We start from the raw sequence: 23,384 nt of genomic DNA, 5'->3' as shown, positions 1-23,384 counted from the left end.
CGTGATATTTTATACACTTAGTAAGAGTGAATTACTATAAAGTGAGTGTAACATGTGGCAAAATCTCAACTTCTTGCGAAATTGGACTACCTAACCGTTCAATTGTTATCATATGCCTAAACTCTTTAGCGCATAAACAATCGATTTGGCCTTTCTCGAAGTGAGCCATTTGACGGTATCATATTGGAGTATTATAAGTGTTTTTGAAAACTCATTTCGCAAACTTTTGAATTACACTTGAGTAATTAAAACTAATATGTCATCATCATGACGGAGGTGTCACTTCCAAAATCAAGACTCTCTTGATAAAATGTGACTTCCTTTTAAACTCGTAATATGAGTTTGCAACATGAAACCCCTTTTTAATATGTATGGACATTAATTAAGTTATAAAATAACCGCAAAAATCATTGTAAGCTTATGTAGGTGAATTGGTAAATCATGTTGCCAATCATTAATTCCTTCAAAGAAACCGCTTTCTATGAAAGAATGAAACAAGTATAACAATAAATAGAGAAAGGAGGATGAAGTGCACGATGTCATACATTTATGAGAATGAATGAAAAATAGGAAAAATTAACATTCGATGTTTTAATTTTACTTGTGAAACATCTTTAACAAGTTTTAACATTTATATAATGATCTCCCACTAAATTATATAAATGATTCCAAGACCCAAATTTTAAACAAAAATGAGCATCGCTTGGGCGAAACATCCCATAATTGTGTAAATTCGGTAAGTCACGTTGACTAATTCTACCTCTAGAACTCTTGGTCGACGAATTTCCTTAACTTCATCTACTAGCCGCGAAACACAAGACCGTCTTATATCCCGTTGAGTCCAACTAATTTTGGCGTGTGATAACCGCTTACCACCCTACTTACTCAAGGTAAAAAGAGAACACCACGCTTGGGCGAGCGTGGCTCTAATGAACAAGAGATTCATAGGTGTTACTAATTGGTAAGGCTAATCTCAATTTTAGTTATGTGAGAGATCTTGTCAATTTAGTCATAAATTCCCTATAAGTGAACTAAGTCGGTGAATGTAAATGACGTGAATTGACAATCGCGAAGATAAAATGCATGTGAATGACGATTTTGGCATGCGCGAAAATAAAACAAGCAAACAAGTAAGCATATGAATAAATCCTAGTATGGCCACCTAGTTAATAAAAACTAGTCTATTACATTTCGGAAACCAACTCCTTGGTCCCTTGCCTCTTCATTCCAAAAGTGGCTCCTTCTTGTGGGATTTGGAACACCTTCCAAGAATAGACTCCGTCTCGATGTAATCCGTCTTTTGAAAACAACGGTAAGAATAACTATTACAAATGAATTACATAGCTATTCCTATTATAAATTAATTAATAAAATAGATAAAACTATTAATTAATTACAAACCAACGATACAAGATCGTATTTAATTACAAACAAACCGATATTCCCATTCATTTCGGGTAATAACGATTAAAATAAACTAGGCCATACTAGGTACAACAAGATAAATACTTTAAATAAATGACAATCATTCATTAAACTTAAATAAATATGCTTAAAATTCTGTAAAATGATGCCAAAATCGCCCTATCCATCAATCGTTGGTATCCATCCCGGTGTTTGTGGAGTTAATCGATTTTTAACATGTAAAAATCAATAATCAACTCTTAAATCTCATTTAAGTCCAAACTAATTGTCCAAACTGTTTTGGACCTCAAAATTAGTTTCACTAATTTTATGATGAATAATTAGTTTGATTTGGTGATATTTTGCTAATTTAATCGGTAAAATCATAACTTTTAAGTAAAAATCCAAAATAATTGAAAAATTACCCAAAAAATTGAAACAAAAATTTTGAGTATTCTCGAACACTCCCAAGAACACCAAAATATCAGAAAAATTGCCCCAAAAATCCGGATAAAATTTATGAAGAAAAAGGTCGTTATTTATCGGTTTTTAACCACTAAAACCAATAAACATCAAAACAAGGTGAAAACCAATTTTAAAATTCACTTTCAACATTTAAAAATATTTTTAAATGTACATAAATTTATCAAGGGCATAAGCAATTGTTTCGAAATTATGATAAAATATTTCACTTTTATCGACTTTTATCTCATAAAATCAATAAACATGCAAAAAATTCGAACTAACCTTCAACCTTTTGCATACATTCAGTAGAAAATATGCATGAAATACCATAAAAATTCCATGGACCCAATCAACTTTTAACTATTTTTAGTCAAATTTTAACTAAAATACGGCATTTTGACACGGTTTTCTACCAAAAATCATTAAAAATAGCAAAATTACTCCATAAATCACCAAACTTAACCACAAATCTTTTTAGATCATTAGGTATGCATGTCCCAAAAATTTCGTGCTAAAACCTCTTCTAACACAATTTTTGAATTTTTATAAATTATCTCATAATTCATTAAAATGCTTAAATTCAACATGCAAATTACAAGCCTAAGCTCTGATACCACTTAAAAGATCATAGATCCATATTAGACTCTCTAATAAAAATTAAATTATCTCATAATTTATCATTTTATTTATCTATGTAACATGCATGCAAATATAAAAGCATAAAATGAAACTTAAGGAAAAACAATTTCCTTACATAGATTTTTATGGTAAAATGGGCACAATCAAGATCTCCTACCTTGATTGTTCTTGAGCTTATAACAAAAGGATGATCCTCCTAACAAATCTTCAAAGAGAAGATCTCCTTCAAGATGCACCCAGGAACTCAACCCAAAAATCTAACAAGTATTTTACTAGAAACTTGTTAAAATTATTCCCTTGATAATATTTATAATATTACTAACACTCTTAGTAATAAAAATAGATTACTAACTTCTTAGTAAAGATGTATATTATTTTAGAGAGAGGAAGACCAAATAAAGAAATCACATGCAAAGTGTACAAGTGAATACTTGAAAAATGAACAACAATTTGGTCTATTAAAGGGGGGGAAACCGGGTGGAGAGTGTGTGAGGTGGAGTGTTCAATTTATCTTATATTTTTAATCTTACATCACATGCAAAATATTTTATGAGATAACTTATGGTAGTATATAAAGTAAGGTGAAATGATTATGTTCTAATCATCCACTACTCTATCTTACACGGTCCACTTGCCCATTTACAGGTCCACATTGGTTCTTATATTTGTCTCACAAATACGTGTAATTTTATTTTAAACATCGTTTCATGTTTAAATACTTCCATAATTAATTCGTCCAAATCACTCCGTAAATATACGTGTACCACTACACATATTATTTATGTACTAATATTTCACATTAATCAATTAGTACAATTTTAGTGAATTAACAATTAATTAACTAAAACCCGTCCCCCAAAAAGTTATTATTCAATTATCGCATAATTAAATAATAACTGCCGTGCCTCGAGTTCGCAACTCGAAATCTCTCTAAAAATAATCGACTAACCTCTTAGTCTATAAATCAAGGGACTAATTAAATTGTATCTCATACAATTAATTAGTTGTCTATTGGGGTTCGTTCCTTTAGGTGTGACCGAAAGGGGTCAGTTGATCACCACCGTCTCACGACAATAACGTCAAACTCTAGTCAGCCAACCGTTATCGATTTACGTTAATCAACTGACGAGGATCAAATAATTAAATATCCGATGATATTCCATTAATGAGATTTATTATGTAAACGCACTGTTGTGGAGGACACTAACTCCAACAGTTAATATTTTCTTTCTCTCTCAAAATAATTTCTTTAGAGAACTAAAATAAGATGTAGCATTTGAATGAATAATGTATGAGAAAATAATTCTCATTTTGTTTGGGGGAGAGAGGGGTGTCGTGGGGTTGAGGGGAAGAGTGCCCTATGGGTGCTCATATTTCCCCTCAATTTCTCTTCATAAGAAAAAACAAAGAGCCTATCACAAATAAGCATCCATACACATTGTCTCACAATTGTTCCCTCTTATTATGGAAAACCGGTTTCCATATAGATAAAATGGATCCATTTTAAGTTTGTAATATTTGTCAATTGTAATATGTGACATGTTACTAGACATGTGACAATGTAATGCAATTTTAACTTATTAAAATTCTTTACATAAAAATAAATAATACAAATAGCAATACATGATTACTTATACTTAAAATGGACCATATTCTTATAATTCATAACACCTTGTGATTATAATACATTATTCATTCTAATTATAATTGTTTCATAAACAATAACAAAAACATCATCTAATTTAAAGGATTAATTAATTTGTATCATCATACAATTAATTAATTTATCAATTAAGAGTGTTACCCTATAGGTATTACCTTAAGGGATCAACTGATCACCACCATCACACGACAGTAATGCCAACTCTAGTCAGCCAACCATTACCGATAAATGTGGATAAGTTGATAATAAAGTATAAATTTCCCTCATGTGCTCTTATCATGAGATTTAAACATGTGATCGCATTATTGTCGAGGACACATACTCCAACAATCTCCCACTTGTCCAAGACAAGTGTGCGTCACCAATTCTCTTGTCCTATTACTATCTCCCACTCAATGCAAGGTGTCTTGCAGGTCGTACTTACATTTGATCATATCATGAGTGGTTTCCTCGTTCTGGAGAATAACTGTCTGACCGGAATCATCTACCGTAGATACCTTCCGAGCGTGACCATGCATTTTCAGTTCATTACTCCTCGAGTGGCCTTGAGATATAACATAACCTTAACGGAGATGGACAATTCATGTTGCACTCTTCTCTTCGATTAGCCACAGCACATCATGACCCAAAACATGCCCATTAGGCCCCAATTACGAAGGTCGCCGGACATAAATCAAAGTCACTCTGATACTGTGCCATCTTAGGCGAACAGTCATTAGTCAAATAATCGACTCATAAGAATACCATAGTAGCTCTCGCCACGAACAGGCTATAAAAATTGCCAGAACTCTATATGCGGTCATAAGCCCGACAGAGTGTCCCATTCAGTCCGTCTATGTGATCGATTAGTCATCTCTTATGACTCTATGGCACTTGAACTTGCCATCAATCGCATCACACTCTAGTTACTTCGAGATGTCACCTCATGTAAGTAACTATGGGCGATTACTGTGTCAATCTAGTTCACTTTAATGGGGTTCAAAATTGTCTCAACAACCCATTTGGATATGACAAAGTAATAAAAAATTAAAATTTAAAAGACAAATGCGATTATTCTATATGAACAAATAAAACAACATTTTATTTCATATCAAATTGTCTAGTACAAACTGGGCATACGTTTAAGCCCCATGGATATAACATGTCCATCGTGTTTAGCCTGCGATAAAGGCTTGGTGAGCGGATCAGCTAAGTTATCATCCGTCCCAACCTTACAAATCACAATGTCCTTTCTTTCAATAAAATCTCTAATAATATGAAATTTTCTGAGTACATGTCTAGATCTATTACTAGACGTCACAATAGAGAGTAATGGGATCTTTGGCGGTAGGAACTTTTAGTCCTTCCACGAATTGCCTAATCCACACAGCTTCTTTGGCAGCTTTTGAGGCTGCAACGTACTCAGCCTCTGTAGTAGAATATGCAATTACAGCTTCCTTGAAGCTTCTCCAGCTGACGGCACCACCATTGAGCATGTACACAAATCCACCTTGTGATTTCATGTCATCTCTATCTGTTTGAAAGCTCGAGTCTGTGTAACCCTTAACACATAGCTCAGGATCTCCTCCAAACACTAAGATAGAATCCTTAGTCCTTCGCAAGTACTTAAGGATATTTTTAACAGTTATCCAATGACTCTCACCTGGATTCTCTTGATATCTACTTGTCATGCTCAAGGCATATGAGACATCTGGACGAGTGCATATCATGGCATACATGATTGATCCAACAACGGAAGCATAGGGAATCAACTTCATGCGTTTAACATCTTCGGGTTTGGAGGGTGATTGAGACTTGCTCAAAAATATCCCACTACCCATAGGAATTAAGCCTCTCTTAGACTGGTCCATGTTGAAGCGTCGAAGAATCTTATCAATATAAGATTCTTGACTTAATGCCAATATCCTTTTGGGTGTATCTCTATAGATCCGGATACCTAATATACGTTGTGCTTCTCCTAAATCCTTCATTTAGAAATGATTTCTTAGCCACTCCTTAATGGGAGACAACATAGGAATGTCATTTCCAATAAGTAGTATGTCATCCACATACATTATTAGGAACACAACATTGCTCCCACTGAACTTCATGTATAAACATGGTTCCTCAACACTTCGAGTAAAGCCATTTCTTTTATGACCTGATTAAATCGATGGTTCCAACTTCTTGATGCTTGCTTAAAACCAAAAATGGATTTCTTAAGTTTGCATACTTTGTTAGGATTTTTAGGATCCACAAAACCTTCGGGTTATATCATGTACACCTTCTCTTCTAAATGTCCATTTAGAAAAGCGGTATTGACATCCATTTGCCATATTTCATAGTCATGAAATGTGGCGATCGCTAACAGTATCCGAATTGATCTTAGCATAGCCACGGGGGCAAAGGTTTCGTCATAGTGAAGACCATGAACTTGAGTAAAACCTTTTGCCACTAGCCTAGCCTTATAGACATCACCATGTCCTTCTATGCCATTCTTTCCTTTGAAGATCTATTTGCACTGAAGAGGTCTTGCCCCTTCAGGCAAATCCACCAAGTTCCAAACTTGATTTTCATGCATAGAACTCATTTCGGATTTCATGGCTTCAAGCCATAAAGCTGAATTGGGACTAGAGATTGCAGCTTTGTAGGTGGCGGGTTTGTCACTTTCTAGAAGCAACACATCAAGACTCCCATCCTCTTGGATAAGTCCAACATATCTATCAGGATGGCGAGAAACTCGACCCAACCTCCTCGGTTGAGGAATAATAACAGAATTAGACGACGAAGGAACGTCTTCTTCCGTCTCTACTTCGGTTTGTGGCTCTTGAATTTCGTCAAGTTCAAAATTTCTCCCACTCTGTCTCTTAGAAATAAACTCACTTTCTAAGAAGACAGCATCACTAGACACAAACACTTTGTTTTCATGAGGTTTGTAGAAGTAATATCCTCGGGAGGTAATGGGGTAACCTACAAAGATGCATTTTTCGGATCGTGGGGATAGCTTGTTGTCAGTCTTTGCCTTGACGTAAGCATAACATCCCCAAATCTTCATATAGGATATATTAGGAACCCTTCCTTTCCACATCTCATATGGAGTCTTTTCGGTTGCCTTTGTCGGACTATTATTTAATGATTTGATTCCGGTTTGGATTGCAAATCCCCAAAACGAGTCGGGTAACTCGGTTTGACTCATCATGGATCGAACCATATCTAGTAGGGTTCGATTTCTCCTTACGCCAACACCATTAAGTTGTGGTGTACCGGGCGGAGTGAGTTGTGACACGATGCCACAACCTTTCAAGTGTGAATCAAGTTCATTAGTAAGATATTGTCCACCACGATTGGATCGTAGTGCCTTTATCTTCTTGTTCAATTGGTTTTCTACTTCATTTTGAAATTCTTTAAATTTTTCAAAAGCTTCACTCTTATATTTCATTAAGTAGATATACCCATATCTACTTAAATCATCGGTGAAGGTTATGAAGTAGTCATATTTTCCCCTAGCGGTGATGGTCATTGGTCCACATACATCGATATGTATAAGTCCCAATAGTTCACTAGCTCGAGTCCCTTTACCACTAAAAGGATTACGAGTCATTTTGCCTAGGAGGCAAGATTCGCATATACCATATGATTGAAAATCAAATGGTTTAATGACATTAGTGGAAACTAATCTTTTGATGTTATTCTCGTTGATATGACCCAATCGACAATGCAAAATGTACGATTCATTTGGATCACTTGATTTGAGTTTCTTCGATTGTATATTATAGATGTCTTTACTTGGATTTGAAGTTTCTAGAACATAAATGCCATTAAAAGAAGAGCCTCGGCCTATGACCAAGTCATTTCTTGAAATAATACAACAATTGTTTTTAATGGTAAAATTAAAACCCTCTATCTCTAACATAGCAATTGAAATAATATTCTTAGAAAGAGAAGGTACATAAAAACAATTATGCAAATACAACTCAAATCCATTTGCTAAAACAAGCACATAAGTTCCCTTGGATGTGGCCGCTACCCTAGCTCCATTCTCAAGACGGAGATCAACATCGCCCTTGCTCACCTTTTCCATGTTTCTTAGCCCCTGTAAATGATTACAAAGGTGAGAGCCGCAACCGATATCTAATACCCACATTGTGGTGGAAGTAAAATTTACATCAATAACATAAATTTCAGAAGGAATTTTACCGAGTGGAATAACAAGTTCATCCCTAATATTTCCCAAATATATGGGGCAATTCCTCATCCAATGTCCCATGCCATGACAATAATGGCATTCATCATCAACTTTGACTCCTTTGGTAATCCCACTAGCCATTTTGTTTCCATTGTTGAATCTTCTACCTTTCTTTCCATTCCTTTTAAACCAATTTTCTTTAGTTGCAAGAGCTTGCTTGCTAGTACTCCCACTAGTTTCGGCATCCCTTTCTTCCAAAGATAAGGATCTCATAGATTTCGCGAGATGGTCTTCCCGAGACACATTCACAAAAGATCTAGTCATAGTAGGAGGTATGGTGGAATTAATGAAATTAAGGTTTCCATCGGAACCGATCTCAAAATGAAGCTCTCTAGTAGTATCGAGATTGTTGTTGGAGCAAATATCGTTAAATAAGTTATGAAAAGACTCAATGGTAATAGGTGTTGTTGCATTAGTAGGATCCATTGCGATATATAAACTACAAACACGGAGGTAAAGAAAATATTAACATTTGTCATTTAATCATACTTGCAAACATTTTTAAAAAAGTTTAAACATTTATATAGTGACCTCCACCCAACTATTATAAATGATCCCGAGATCAAAATTCATATTAACTCGGGCACGGTGAGCCGATTCATCCCTTATCAATATAACTCGGTGGATTAACTCTTTAATCGATTCTACTTCTAGAACTCTCGGTCGATAAAATTTCTCTAATATTTATCTTTAGCCCGGAACACATGCGACTAAGATCACGAATACTTCCGTTGAGCTCAATCCAAATTTCGATGTAATAACTTTTTACTACCCACTTACCCAACGTAACAAGTTTAGCACCCCGGTGAGCCGAGCCTACTTCCTTATGAAATTGGGATTCATGGTTTCTACTATTTGGTAAGGTTAATTCTCAATTATTATTTAGTGAGAGGTCTTGTCAATTTATTATCTATCATGTTTTAAGTGAACTAAAGCGATGAACTACGATAATTTTAAATGACACAGTCGATGACTCGATAAAAAGATAAGCATGTGTAGTAATGGCGATTTGGCTATGCATGCAAACATATAAAACAAATGCAAAGCATAAAGATAAAATCCTAGTATGGTCTTTTTGAAATAGTAAATCAAATAAACTATTTACAAATTCGGAAACCAACTCCTTTGTTCCTTTGAACTTCATTTGGCACGCACTCCAAGGCAACACGGTCTTTGTTGGATCGCCTTCTCGAATGGCACTGTCTTCAAGGAACTCCGGAATAAATAAATTACATAGCTTTTCTACTTTATACAATATAAAATAAAAACAAAACTAAATAAAATAAAAGTGATACGAGATCACATTAATTACAACCGAATCGATATCCCCATTCATTTCGGGAAATACCAATTAAAACTAAGGGCATACTAAGTACAAATTACATAATTCAAAATTACATAAAATAAAAATATGACAATCATACTAAAAAATGCAGCATTAATATATGTATAAAACATGCCATGTTATGTGCCAAATCGCCCTATTTAAACTAATATCGTATATATGGTCCGGTTTTATGGATTATTGTGACAATTAACCTATTAAAATCACAAAATATTACATAAATCACATCTATGTCCAAGTTAATTATCCCAACCATCTTAGGACTCAAAAATTTAGTCTTCACTAAACATTTGACAATAATTTAACTTGATATTTTATTATTGCTCTTTAAACATCTATTATTCATAATAATAAAGAAATAATTCCCAACTAAGTCATAAAAATTCGAAAATATCAAAATCATAATTTTGTATATTCTAGAAAAATTCCAACATTCCAAAACATTAATAAAAATTTCCTTTAGATTATCTTAATTTATTTCACAAATAAATCGTATAAAACATAATTTTAACCCTTTAATTCAAAATTAAACATAAAATTATGCAATAAATCAAAATTAAATTTTTTTAATATTTTAAATAATTTTCTTGAACCTGTAAATGACAAATTTTAAGCCAAAATCAAATTTTTATGTTCTTGACTATTAAAGTTGCTATTTATCAATTTATATCCCTTAAAAATTAATAACCATTAAAAACATACAAAAATTACCATGCAACTTTATATCTGATGTTCATATCATATATACAACATTTGGAAAAAATTTCATGTCATAAAATTTAATTTAGCAATTTGTGCCAAAATTAGTCACTATTTATTCGATTTTTACATCTAAAAATCATAAATCATGCAAAATTAAACCATTTGATCTAAAATTTAACATAAAGTGTGTAAATATTGCATGTAACAACATACTAAATTTTCATGGACAGGAACAAAGTCTAACCATTTTTAACATAAATACCTCTATTTAATCGACTTTTAACATGTAAAAATTATAAATCATGCCATATAAGACCATTTTATATGAAATTTTACATATAATTTGTAAAATATGCATGTGAGGTCGTGTAAAAATTTCAAGGTCAGAATCATAGTCTAACTATTTTTATCATTTTAATTGTCATTTTATTAAAAAAAAAATGTAATAAAAATGCAAATAATCAATTTAAAGAGCTATAAATTACCATAAATCATCAAAATGACCTAAAATCAATTTAGGACCAGAATTTTTAACATGCAAATTTTCGTGGCATTTATCTTCATAAATCACAAATTTTTTAGTTGTATATGTTAACTTATTAACTCGGAAAAACAAAACCGATTTTGCATGCAACAACTCTTGCTCTGATACCAATTGAAAGATACTTATATCTCTTATTAGACATTTCTAATAACTTAGTGATTTAGTTTAGTCATAAAACTAATATAAGATCTTATGCATGCAAAACAAGTTCAATAAAAGAGAAGAATTAGTCATTCTTACAAAGGTGGCCGAATGGGTTTATACTAATTGGTCTCCTACCAAATTAGTCTTCTTTAAGAAAAACCTAGTGCCCCAAAAACTTAGATCCAATTGCAAGATCTACTCCTTAAGGATTGTACCAAGGTAATCCCTCTCAATACATTTGTTGGGAAATGTGTTCTCAACAATAGTGCGATCACATGATTTAAATATCATAATTAAATCTCATACTAAGAATACGTGAGGGATGATTCTTTATACAGTCGAATGATCGTCATTAATCGGTAATGATTGGCTAACTAGAGTGATGCAGGAGCATGCTCGGAACAAGCAAATGAGATCCTTATTAGTCGAAATATGACTCAACTAGTAAAAGGATTTGAGCTTGGATCGAGTAATGTGTTGATGCTAAAATGGGAAGGCGTTGGAGCTGCATATCACGGCTCTGGGGCTGCATATCACGGCTCCTAGGATGGTTAGGATACACGGTTTCCTAAATCGTGTAGGAATAATAAATTAGTTTAATTACTATTTCTAATAAAGTTAGGAAAGCTAGATTTTCCTAATCCTAGTTTGATTAGAATACCCTAAAATCTGATTGTATTCTAATATTAGTATTTTAATAACTTTCCTAGTTAGTTTAGGAAAAGGGAATAACTTTCCTAGTTAGTTTAGGGAAAGGAAAGATAGCTTGATTTGCAAGCTAGGGTTGGGTCGAATTATGACCTCGTTTAGGAGTATATTAGGGCCGTGTGTAATCAGAAACACACATCGAATTTTCCAAAGAATAAAATTGTTTACGTTTGTGAGCATTATTCGATTAGGTTTGCGAGCTTAATCTTTAGGTCTTCCTTGCGAGGTTGATTGCGTGAATCTGCGTTTGATACCTTGCGAGGTTAGGACTAGGAATTCACCATACTATCCTAAGTTACTTCCATAATCACGAAATAATCAGTCCAAACAAATCAATTTCATTGCAAATTTACTAGTTATAACGACATACACAATCTCGATTTAACAAACTCAAACGAATGCCCCACGATCTGTTCAATCTCGTTTTCCGTATAGTTTTACATCAAATTGGTTACGAGCTAAGTTCGATTTATTCCTTAATAGATCTGTCTTGGGATGTTGCTAATCATGGTTAAAGACGGTGATGAGGGTCCGAAAACATGGGAAGATGGTCATAACGAGCTGAAGTTAGAGATGGCTCAGATGGCTTATGTGTTAAAAAACATAGCAAGCATGTTGAAGGCTAAAGAGAAGAAAAAGAATCGGACACTCCATCCGAATCAAGAAGAAGAAGACGAGCAGCCAAAGAGGAAGTCAAAAAATAAGAACGATGATGATCGGGGTTTAAAACTCGATATTCCAGACTTTGATGGCGAGATGGATCCGGAAAAATTTCTGGATTGGGTAAGACAAGCTGAGAGGGTTTTCGAGTATAAAGAGTATGATGACAAGAAGCAATTTAAGGTTGCAATCTTGAAGCTTACAAAGTATGCATCTTTATGGTACGAAAATCTGAAAAAACAAAGGAAAAAGGAAGGCAAAGACAAGATCGAATCTTGGATCAAATTAAAGAAGCACCTGATGAGACGATTCCTACCAAGGGATTATGAACAAGATAATTACTTAAAGCTCCAATATTTAGAGCAAGGAAGCATGTCCGTGACTGATTATATCAAAGAATTCGAGAAGATGTCAATTGTATGCGATCTTGAGGAGAAAGAAGAGCTAAGGGTGGCGAGATTCATCAAGGGCCTAACACCCGCAATTGCAACGAAGGTAGAAATCCAGAATTACGATGGATTTAGCGATGTTTGCAGATTGGCGTTAAAATTTGAAAAGCATGACAAGGCACGTAAACCTTATGCTTATTCCAAGGGACAAAGTTCGGGAACTAACTCGTATTCCAGGCCAGCTCCTAGCAAGGCTAAAGAAACCCCGAAAGAAGAACCCAAGGACAAAGGAAAGGGTGTTGCCGAGCCAAAAGGGAGTTCTTTGAGGCGTTGTTTCAAGTGTCAAGGCTATGGTCATATAGCAAACGAATGTCCTCAGAAACGAGCCCTAACAGCTCAAGAATTGTATGATATGATTCCTGTATTTGTCACGCCAGAGGAGGAAACAGTCCAAGAGAATGTTGAAACTGATGGTGAAGGAATAATCTATGATTTGGATCCGTTGAGTGAAGAGGAATGTTTGGTGCTGCGTAATTTACATATGGAGACGGGTTCAGCTGAGAATGAGTATCGAGAACAAATCTTCCACACTCGGTGCAAGGTAAACCGTAAAATTTGCAATCTTATTATTGATAGTGGATCATGTGCTAATGTAGTAGCAAGGGACCTTGTTGATGAACTAAAATTGCAAACTAAAGACCGAGTTAAACCATATAAATTACATTGGCTGAATGGGGAGAACGGGATTCAAGTTAAGAAACAGGCCTTAGTTTCGTTGAGTTTAGGACCCTATACTGATGAGGTGTGGTGCGATATAATTCCTATGAATGCATGCCACATTCTGTTGGGTAGACCTTGGCAATTCGATAGAAAGGTTGAACATGACGGGAGATCCAATGTGTATAGCGTGATGAAGGGTAATGTGAGATATAATCTGAAACCTATGTCACCTAATAAGATTAAAGAGTCTAAAACAAAGAAGGGGAGTATGTTTATGGAGGCTCGGGAGGTTGAGGAGGCTTTAGCTCGTGGAGAACGAACTTATGTGCTGCTGGTTCGTGAATTGGGGTCCGTTGGTGTGTGTGATGACCGTGGGGTACAGGGGCTGTTAGAAGAGTTCCGGGATGTGTTTCCGGATGAATTACCGGATGGGTTGCCTCCTTTACGTGGTATTGAACACCAAATCGATCTGATTCCAGGGCGGCATTGCCTAATAAGCCGCCTATCGTTGTAATCCGAGAGAAGCAAAGGAGTTACGGAGACAAGTCCAAGAATTGATAGATAGGGATATGTTCAAGAGAGCTTAAGTCCGTGTGGCTCGTTATTAGTACCAAAAAAAGAAGGGACTTGGCGAATGTGCATTGATAGTAGAGCGGTAAACAACATTACAATCAAATATCGCTTTCCTATGCCAAGACTTGATGATATGCTTGACGAACTTTCTGGTTCAAGTGTCTTTTCTAAACTGGATTTGAGGAGTGGTTACCATCAAATGAGGATTCGAGAAGGGGATGAATGGAAGACCGCGTTTAAAACAAAGCAGGGGTTATATGAATGGCTTGTGATGCCATTTGGACTGTGCAATGCTCCTAGTTCGTTTATGAGGTTGATGAATGAAGTGTTAAGGCCGTTCCTTAACAAATTTGTGGTGGTCTATCTTGACGACATCCTAATTTATAGCAAAGATGAAGAGTCGCACAAACGACATTTGCGAGCTGTGTTTGAAGTTTTGCGAGATCAGAAGCTCTATGGTAAATTAGAAAAAATGTACTTTTATGGTCTAAAGTGTTGTTTTTCTTGGTTATATTGTGGGTAAAGACGGAGTAAGTATGGACCCATCCAAGGTCGATGCTATTCAAGCCTGGCCAGTTCCGAAATCAACTACAGAGGTGCGAAGCTTTCATGGTTTAGCATTATTTTATAGACGATTCATCCAGGGTTTTAGCTCGATTATGGCTCCAATTACAGAGCTAACCAAGAAGGGAGAGTTCGTGTGGACTAGCAGCGCCCAAAAGGCGTTTGAGGAACTGAAACGCAAGCTATGTTCCGGACCTATTTTAGCACTACCAGATTTTAATAAATTGTTTGAAGTCGAGTGTGATGCAAGTGGTGTTGGGATTGGTGCCGTGTTAATACAAGAAAAGAGGCCTATTGCATATTTCAGCGAGAAATTAAACGGTGCAAGGTTGAACTATTCAACCTACGACAAGGAGTTTTATGCAATCGTGAGAGCATTGGACCATTGGAGTCATTATCTCATGTCCGGCCGTTTATTTTACATTCTGATCACGAGGCTCTTAAACACATCCATGGACAGCAAAAGTTGAATCAAAGACATGCTACATGGGTAGAATTCTTGCAATCATTCACGTTTTCTTCAAAGTACAAGACAGGAAGTTCGAATATCGTGGCTGATGCACTATCACGAAGGCATTCATTGTTGATTGAGTTGGATGCAAGGATTCTTGGTTTCGAACATATCAAGGGATCGTACAAAATCGATCCGAATTCTCAAAGGAAATTATTGATCCAACAGGTTTGTATACTGTTCAAGATGGCTATCTCTTCAAAGGTAATCGGCTATGCATTCCAAATGGGTCGATTAGGGAGTTGTTGGTACGAGAAGCTCATGGCGGGGCTATTGCTGGACACTTTGGAGTTAACAAGACGAGTGACATCCTAAGTGAACACTTCTACTGGCCGAGAATGAATAAGGACGTGCAAGAAATCGTGGCAAAGTGCGTGGTATGTCAAAAGGCTAAAAGCACGTTCAACAAAGGTTTGTATACACCCCTGCCCGTATCTGTGCAACCGTGGAACGAGGTAAGCATGGATTTTATCCTTGGTTTGCCGAGAACTCAGAGGGGTAAGGACTCAATTATGGTGGTAGTTGATCGATTCTCGAAGATGGCGCATTTTATTCTGTTTCACAAGACTGATGATGCAACTAAAGTGGCTGATTTGTACTACAGAGAGATCGTTCGATTACATGGAATACCTCTTACTATTGTTTCAGATCGAGATGTGAACTTTCTTAGTTACTTCTGGAAAACGTTATGGCGTTTGATGGGGACTAAGCTTCTTTTCAGTACATCACACCATCCACAAACAGATGGTCAGACTGAGGTAACCAACCGTACTCTAGGGAGTCTATTGCGAGGATTGGTTAGTAAAAGCACAAAGGATTGGGATATCAAATTGGCGCATGCTGAATTTGCTTATAATCGTACACCATCAATGACGACAGGACGAGCTCCATTCGAGATTGTCTATGGCGTGAATCCATACCTGCCAATCGATTTAGTGCCCATTCCAAAGAAAGATGTGTTGAGTTTTGAAGCCAAAGAAAGGCAAGCAGCATTTCTCCGAGTATGTGAACAAGTTCGAGCTCAAATTGAGAAGGCAAATGCTAAATACAAAGAGAAGGCTAATAAACATCGTAAGCAGCCTGATTTCAAGGAGGGTGATCTTGTGTGGTTACATTTAAGGAAGGAACGATTTCCGTCCAAAAGGAAGAACAAGTTAATGCCACGTGCAGATGGTCCATTCAAGATCCTCGAATGTTATGGTTCTAATGCATACAAGCTGGAGTTGCCGAGTGAATATGGTGGGGTGAGCGCAACATTCAATGTAGGCGACCTGTCACCGTATCTAAAAGACGAGGATGTGAGGGCAAATTCTCAAAAAGAAGGAGAGAATGATGCAGGAGCATGCTCGGAACAAGCAAATGAGATCCTTATTAGTCGAAATATGACTCAACTAGTAAAAGGATTTGAGCTTGGATCGAGTAATGTGTTGATGCTAAAATGGGAAGGCGTTGGAGCTGCATATCACGGCTCTGGGCTGCATATCACGGCTCCTAGGATGGTTAGGATACACGGTTTCCTAAATCGTGTAGGAATAATAAATTAGTTTAATTACTATTTCTAATAAAGTTAGGAAAGCTAGATTTTCCTAATCCTAGTTTGATTAGAATATCCTAAAATCTGATTGTATTCTAATATTAGTATTTTAATAACTTTCCTAGTTAGTTTAGGAAAAGGGAATAACTTTCCTAGTTAGTTTAGGGAAAGGAAAGATAGCTTGATTTGCAAGCTAGGGTTGGGTCGAATTATGACCTTGTTTAGGAGTATATTAGGGCCGTGTGTAATCAGAAACACACATCGAATTTTCCAGCAATAAAATTGTTTACGTTTGTGAGCATTATTCTGATTAGGTTTGCGAGCTTAATCTTTAGGTCTTCCTTGCGAGGTTGATTGCGTGAATCTGCGTTTGATACCTTGCGAGGTTAGGACTAGGAATTCACCATACTATCCGGTTACTTCCATAATCACGAAATAATCAGTCCAAACAAATCAATTTCCGCTGCAAATTTACTAGCTATAACGACATACACAATCTCAGATTTAACAAACTCAAACGAACAGTTCCACGATCTGTTCAATCTCGTTTTTCCGTATAGTTTTACATCATAGAGTTTGACATTACTGTCGTGTGACGGTGGTGGTCAGTTGATCCCTTTAGGTCACACCTATAGGATGAGGCCCAAATAGATATTTAATTAGTTGTATGCGATACAGATTAATTAATTCCTTAATTATGGGAGTGCAATTTTGCGTCATATTGTAATGTGATTAAATAAGATTAAATTTAGTAATTAAGTGTTATATTACTAAATTGGTTGAGGTATTAATAGAAGTTTTGAGGTAGAAGTAATTAATTATTTAAAGTTACAAGAAGTTGTAATTTTAACTAACTAGAAATTATGGGACCCATTATATGTTGATATAATGGTAGTATGCTACTCAAAAAGTGGAGTGTATATTATATTATTAATTGTAATATTTAAGTGTTAAATGATTACATTAATAATTAAATTTGTAAGATTGTTGAACATATGACTTATAAGCATTTGTGGGACAAATGACAAAAGGCAAAAATGGACCAAAATAAGACCAATATTTCGGTCATATTAAGAGCACAAGAGATGCTCTTTTGTCTTTTGTAGGTGTTGGTTATTGTGTGATTGTGACATATCACACAACCCTTTTCATGTTACATCTTACACACTTGTCTCCTACACTCTACCCATTATAAACAAACAAGTAAAAACAAAAGGGAAAGATTCCCCCTTTACCTAATGCCAACCGGTTTTGGCTCTCTATATGGGCAATTTTGTTGCTCATATTTTTCCACTAGTTTTTGCTTGTTTTTGCTTATGCTTCTCTCTAACTTTCCTCACATGCAAAATTGATAAAAACTCTCTACAATACTAATACTCATCATCCTATTACTAGAGGTAGTAATACAAGAACATTAGTATTATTAAGGTTATATTTCTACTACATATCTAGTTAATATTAGTAGGAATTTTTGGGATTAATCTTGGGTGCAATTTATTGGAGTGGCTTCTATACTTGGAGTCTTAGGAGGATCATCCATCATAATTAGCTCAAGAACAAGTGAAGGAAGGTGACCTTACTTGTGCCCACATATTTCGAACCATTTAACAATGTAAGGAACATTGTTTTTCTTATAAATCTTTCATTTTGTTATGCATGCACTAGATCTAAAGAACAAAAAATTAACAAGTTAATTAGTTCACTATTAGAGGAGTCTAATAATAGGTATATGAACCTAACAAGATTTACTAATTTTAATACTAGAAATTAGTAGGTGTTCCTTTAAGTTTAACTAATATAAATTATTACTAATACTAGTAATTAGATCTTATTATTAGTATTTTAGAATGATATTAATATTTTCTTTCTCTCTCAAAATAATTTCTTTAGAGAACTAAAATAAGATGTAGCATTTGAATGAATAATGTATGAGAAAAAAATTCTCATTTTGTTTAGCGGAGAGAGGGGTGCCGTGGGGTTGAGGGGAAGAGTGCCCTATGGGTGCTCGTATTTTCCCTCAATATCTCTTCACAAGAAAAAACAAAGAGCCTATCACAAATAAGCATGCACACACATTGTCTCACAATTTGTCCCTCTTATTATGGAAAACCGGTTTCCATATAGATAAAATGGATCCATTTTAAGTTTGTAATATTTGTCAATTGTAATATGTGACATGTTACTAGACATGTGACAATGTAATGCAATTTTAACTTATTAAAATTCTTTACATAAAAATAAATAATACAAATAGCAATACATGATTACTTATACTTAAAATGGACCATATTATTATAATTCACAACATCTTGTGATTATAATACATTATTCATTCTAATTATAATTGTTTCAAAAACAATAACAAAAACATCATCTAATTTGAAGGATTAATTAACTTGTATCATCATACAATTAATTAATTTATCAATTAAGAGTGTTAACCTATAGGTATGACCTTAAGGGATCAACTGATCACCACCGTCACATGACAGCAATGTCAAACTCTAGTCAGCCAACCATTACCGATAAATGTGGATCAGTTGACACTAAAGTATAACTTTCCCTCATGTATTCTTATCATGAGATTTAAACATGTGATCGCATTATTGTCGAGGACACATACTCCAACACTTAGGCCTTCAAATTCGTGCCATATGGTGAGCCCACGGCTCGCATGGTCTTCGTCATTGGCCTCATCATCGTTTTGCGCACTCGCTTCGATTTAATTGATTAAATACTTCAATTTAACTAACTAAAACAAAGATTTTATAAAATCAGATTGACTCAAAATAAAGGACTAATTAGACCCATATTTAAAGTACAAATTACATTGCTTGAAATGAAATAAAATAATTCCAACGATTAAATAACAATAACAATTGAAATAAACCGCAATAATTAAATAAAACCAAACAAACCGAACCCAAGTGGCACGAAAGCGGAGACAAATGGGCACGGAGGCCGAGGCATCACAAGGCCAAAACGGGTGGTCAATGTTGACTATTCTAATCATCGAGTATCATGAATCGAATGGTAAGCATGCGTGATTCAACTAGCGAGAAATCGTCATAAGATGAGATGAATTCATTTAAACTTGTAAAGAAATCCATTTAAAATCCTATGTCGGGTTTTGTATGACCTATAAATGTCTAATTCAATTAACATGCTTTCTACATATTGATTTGGCCAAGTTGTGATTTAATAACGATAAACGATACAAATAAACATACATGTATCATAAATCAAATGAAACAAATATAACATGTGAACTAATCTTAACTATTTCATAATTAAAACTAGAACAAATCATTAAACATGTGAATTATACTAATTACTTTGTAATTAGAATTTAAACAAATGCAAATCATGAGAGAAAGAAATAAACTAACTAAAATTTCATTTTAATCAAATTAAAACATGTTATCGTCATACAATAAACAAATTATTTCGTTTTATAATTTAAACATGATAATTATTCTAACTATTGTCATAAATTGAAAACAAACATGATTAACATACTATTGTTCTAAAAACAATTAAACCATCATTAACATCATAATTACGACACATTATCTAATGAAACGATAATTAACGAACGATGTAAAAACGAAATAAAAAGGCCATAAAGCCGTGACAAACATGAGCAAAAGGAGAAGGAAAGAGACGGGATTTTGTGCACCCTCAACTTACATGTAAACTTGGACACCACTCGGGATCCCATATGCAAGTGTTTCTTAGAAGGCGTGCCTTCGATGATTGTAAAATAAATATCGAAACAATCTAACAAAATCAATTTCGAAAAACAAAAACAATTTCTCGCGTAAAAGGCACTTCGTGCAACGATTTCCCAAACGAAGATTGTGACTTTGTTTCTTACTCAAATTAAAATCCAAAAGATGTTATGGAATCCTTAGACTCCAAAGATTCAAAATTTAGCAAAAAACAGAGGTAAAAACGGCTAAAACAGGTGTTGTCCAGAACGCGAGAGAACACAAATAAGAGAGCAAATCGATGCACTAATGTTCGTCTAATCTCTTGTGTAAACTTTGTGCTTTGTTTCTGGTTATGAGAGGAGTTTAGGGTTGCTTTTTTATGTGAGAAAGGAAGGTAATTGCTAGGGTTTTGAGAGCTCTTAAAATCGTGTTGTTTTGTCCCCCTTTTCGGGGTGTGTGTGGTGTTTGTTTATATATGAAACGGGATTGGGGTGATAGGGTTAGGTTATTTGGCTACTATGGAGGCTTAGGAGTTGCCTTATGGAAGGGGTAAGAGAGTTTGGTCGAAATATGGAATGTGGAGAAGATAATTTTGGTTTTGGAAGGGATATGGTTGGAGATCATGTTTCGGTCTTGGAAGGATTGTGTGAGCTGTTTGGATGGGGGTAAAGATCTTCTTTTACTAGGGGAATAAGTAAGAGAAACGGGGGAAGGGAGTTGGTTGGGATGGGGGCTCGAAAAGGGACTCGGGAAGTCCTTGTTTTGACGCGGCAAAATAGGGCACGAGTGCAGGTTGTGGGCTGCGGGTTTGGATGCGGGTTTTGGTGCGGGTTAGGGTTGGAATATATGTTGGGTTAGTGGGCTAGGTGGTGGTGTGGTCTAGGCTGGGTTGGGTGGTGGTTTGGGTGTCGGGTTTGGCTCGAAAAACAGGGGAGGGGGTTGGTTTGGTGTCGGGTTCGGTGAAGGAAAAGGAAGGGGAAGGGTGGCGGTATAGGGATTCGAACCCGGCACCATGGGGAATGGGATGTACTAAAGCTATGCCTTGAAACTCGTGCTAAAAACCGTTCAAAAATAGAGCTTAAAACCGTCTCAAAAAACCTTGTTTAAACCGCTTTAAAATCTAATTTTTCAAATTAAATAAAGCGATAAAATATGAAACCGTCACATATTTCATTTCAAATAAATTCAAAATAAAAATTTTGAACAATAATTTATTTTTCAAATAAATTATAAAAGCTTTAAATTTTAAATAAACTCGAAAATAAGAAAACCGTTGAAATAAATTTCATTTATTTCGAAATAATTTAAATTTCATTTAAATTATAAAACCGTCAAATAACGCTTGTCCCGCATCACAAAACGAAATCTGCTAAACAGCAATGTAAGTAAACATGTGTCCTATCATCATCGGGTGTTTTATCGGGATTTCTGTAAATTCCAATATCGACGAATACAGGTATCTACAATTCCACACCGCCAGTGGGGACTGCAGCCGTACCACTTAAGCCCCGCTCAATACCGCAGAGCGAATAACCCATGTGCATTAATGTAACAATAACATTAATCATGCCAGTAAAACAATCATGCCATCTTATACTTAATTACACAGTCAACTGAGTAGGAAAACCCTACCTGAGACAGAATCAACAACAATCAAATGCAGCAGATCAAAAAGCTTCCTCTACGAAATCACCTCCTATAATCAACAATCATATAATTACAATCTACTGCAACAATTACTCCTAAAAACCCCCAACTCACCCAATTAGGGTTTAACCAACATTAAGTATTTGACATAAAAATAACATAGAAATCTTACCCAAACGATGATGATCACAAAGGTATGACGATCTCATAAATCGGACAACCCTAGCCTTGATTTGATAGCAAAGAGCGTAGAGGATTGAACATCATTTTGTTTTCTTTTGTGAAAGGTTTAGAAAATTAAAAAGTAAAAGTGATAAGAACTGTTGAAAGAACTTTAAATGCCTCTCCACGTTTACTATCAAACCCGGCCGAAAAGTCCGTAAACCCGACATACTCGATCGAGTTACTACTGTACTCGATTGAGTACCGCCTACTCGATCGAGTAAATTCAAAGCAGAATGTACTCCAGAATCCATCACTGACTTAGTCGACAGAGTAAGTCCTACTCGATAGAGTACCCAACATCTCAAATATCTGAGGTATTACAGTCTTCCTTGCTTAAAACTGAACTTTGTCCCCGAAGTTCAAACCCATACTGAAGAAAAAAAAAACTCACTATACTCAACTATAACGCAACGACACAACTACAACTCAAGACAAGACCGAAAACACAACTTAACAACCTCGAACATAAACTAAACTTGACCAAAAAGAAATGGATAGCGCTCCTTCATAGCTTCTACGGCCTCCCAAGTTGCTTCCTCGACGTTGTGATTGGACCACAACACCTTTAGCAACACGGTCTCCCCAGTTCTTGTCTTGCGAACCTTGCGATCTAGAATCTCTTTCGGCACTTCAAGATAAGACAAAGATTCATCCAACTTAATGTTCTCCACCTCTAGCACATGATAAGGGTCACTCACGTACCTCCGGAGTTGAGACACATGAAACACATTGTGTACTCGATCCAAAGCAGGTGGCAAAGCTAACCGATAAGCAACCTCGCCCACGCGATCCAAAATCTCATAAGGGCCAATGAACTTCTGACTTAGCTTACCTTTCTTACCAAATCGCATCACCTCGTGCCTAGGTGACACCTTCAAAAGAACCCTATCCCCAACTTCGAACTCAATGTCCCGACGATACAAATCCACATAATTCTTTTGTCAATCCTGGGCCGCCTTCATCTTTTGACTAATCTACCTCACTTTCTCAACCATGTCTTGCACCATTT

The 23,384-nt window shown here is 35.5% G+C and overlaps 1 protein-coding gene across 1 annotated transcript; it reads left to right on the top strand.

Moving 5' to 3' along the window:
* Window positions 1-12,595: 12,595 nt before the first annotated feature.
* Window positions 12,596-14,122, top strand: LOC141629915 (uncharacterized). The gene has a single exon (XM_074442832.1). The coding sequence runs from the start codon at window positions 12,596-12,598 to the stop codon at window positions 14,120-14,122; it is 1,527 nt and encodes a 508-aa protein (XP_074298933.1).
* The last annotated feature ends 9,262 nt before the right edge of the window (window positions 14,123-23,384 follow it).

Source organism: Silene latifolia, chromosome Y (assembly GCF_048544455.1).
Source record: "Silene latifolia isolate original U9 population chromosome Y, ASM4854445v1, whole genome shotgun sequence".
NCBI lineage: Eukaryota > Viridiplantae > Streptophyta > Magnoliopsida > Caryophyllales > Caryophyllaceae > Silene > Silene latifolia.
This window is presented reverse-complemented; position numbering and strand designations above follow the sequence as displayed.

Coding starts and splice junctions, on each gene's coding strand:
- LOC141629915 (XM_074442832.1), top strand. CDS start 12,596: ATGGATCCGGAAAAATTTCTGGATTGGGTAAGACAAGCTGAGAGGGTT.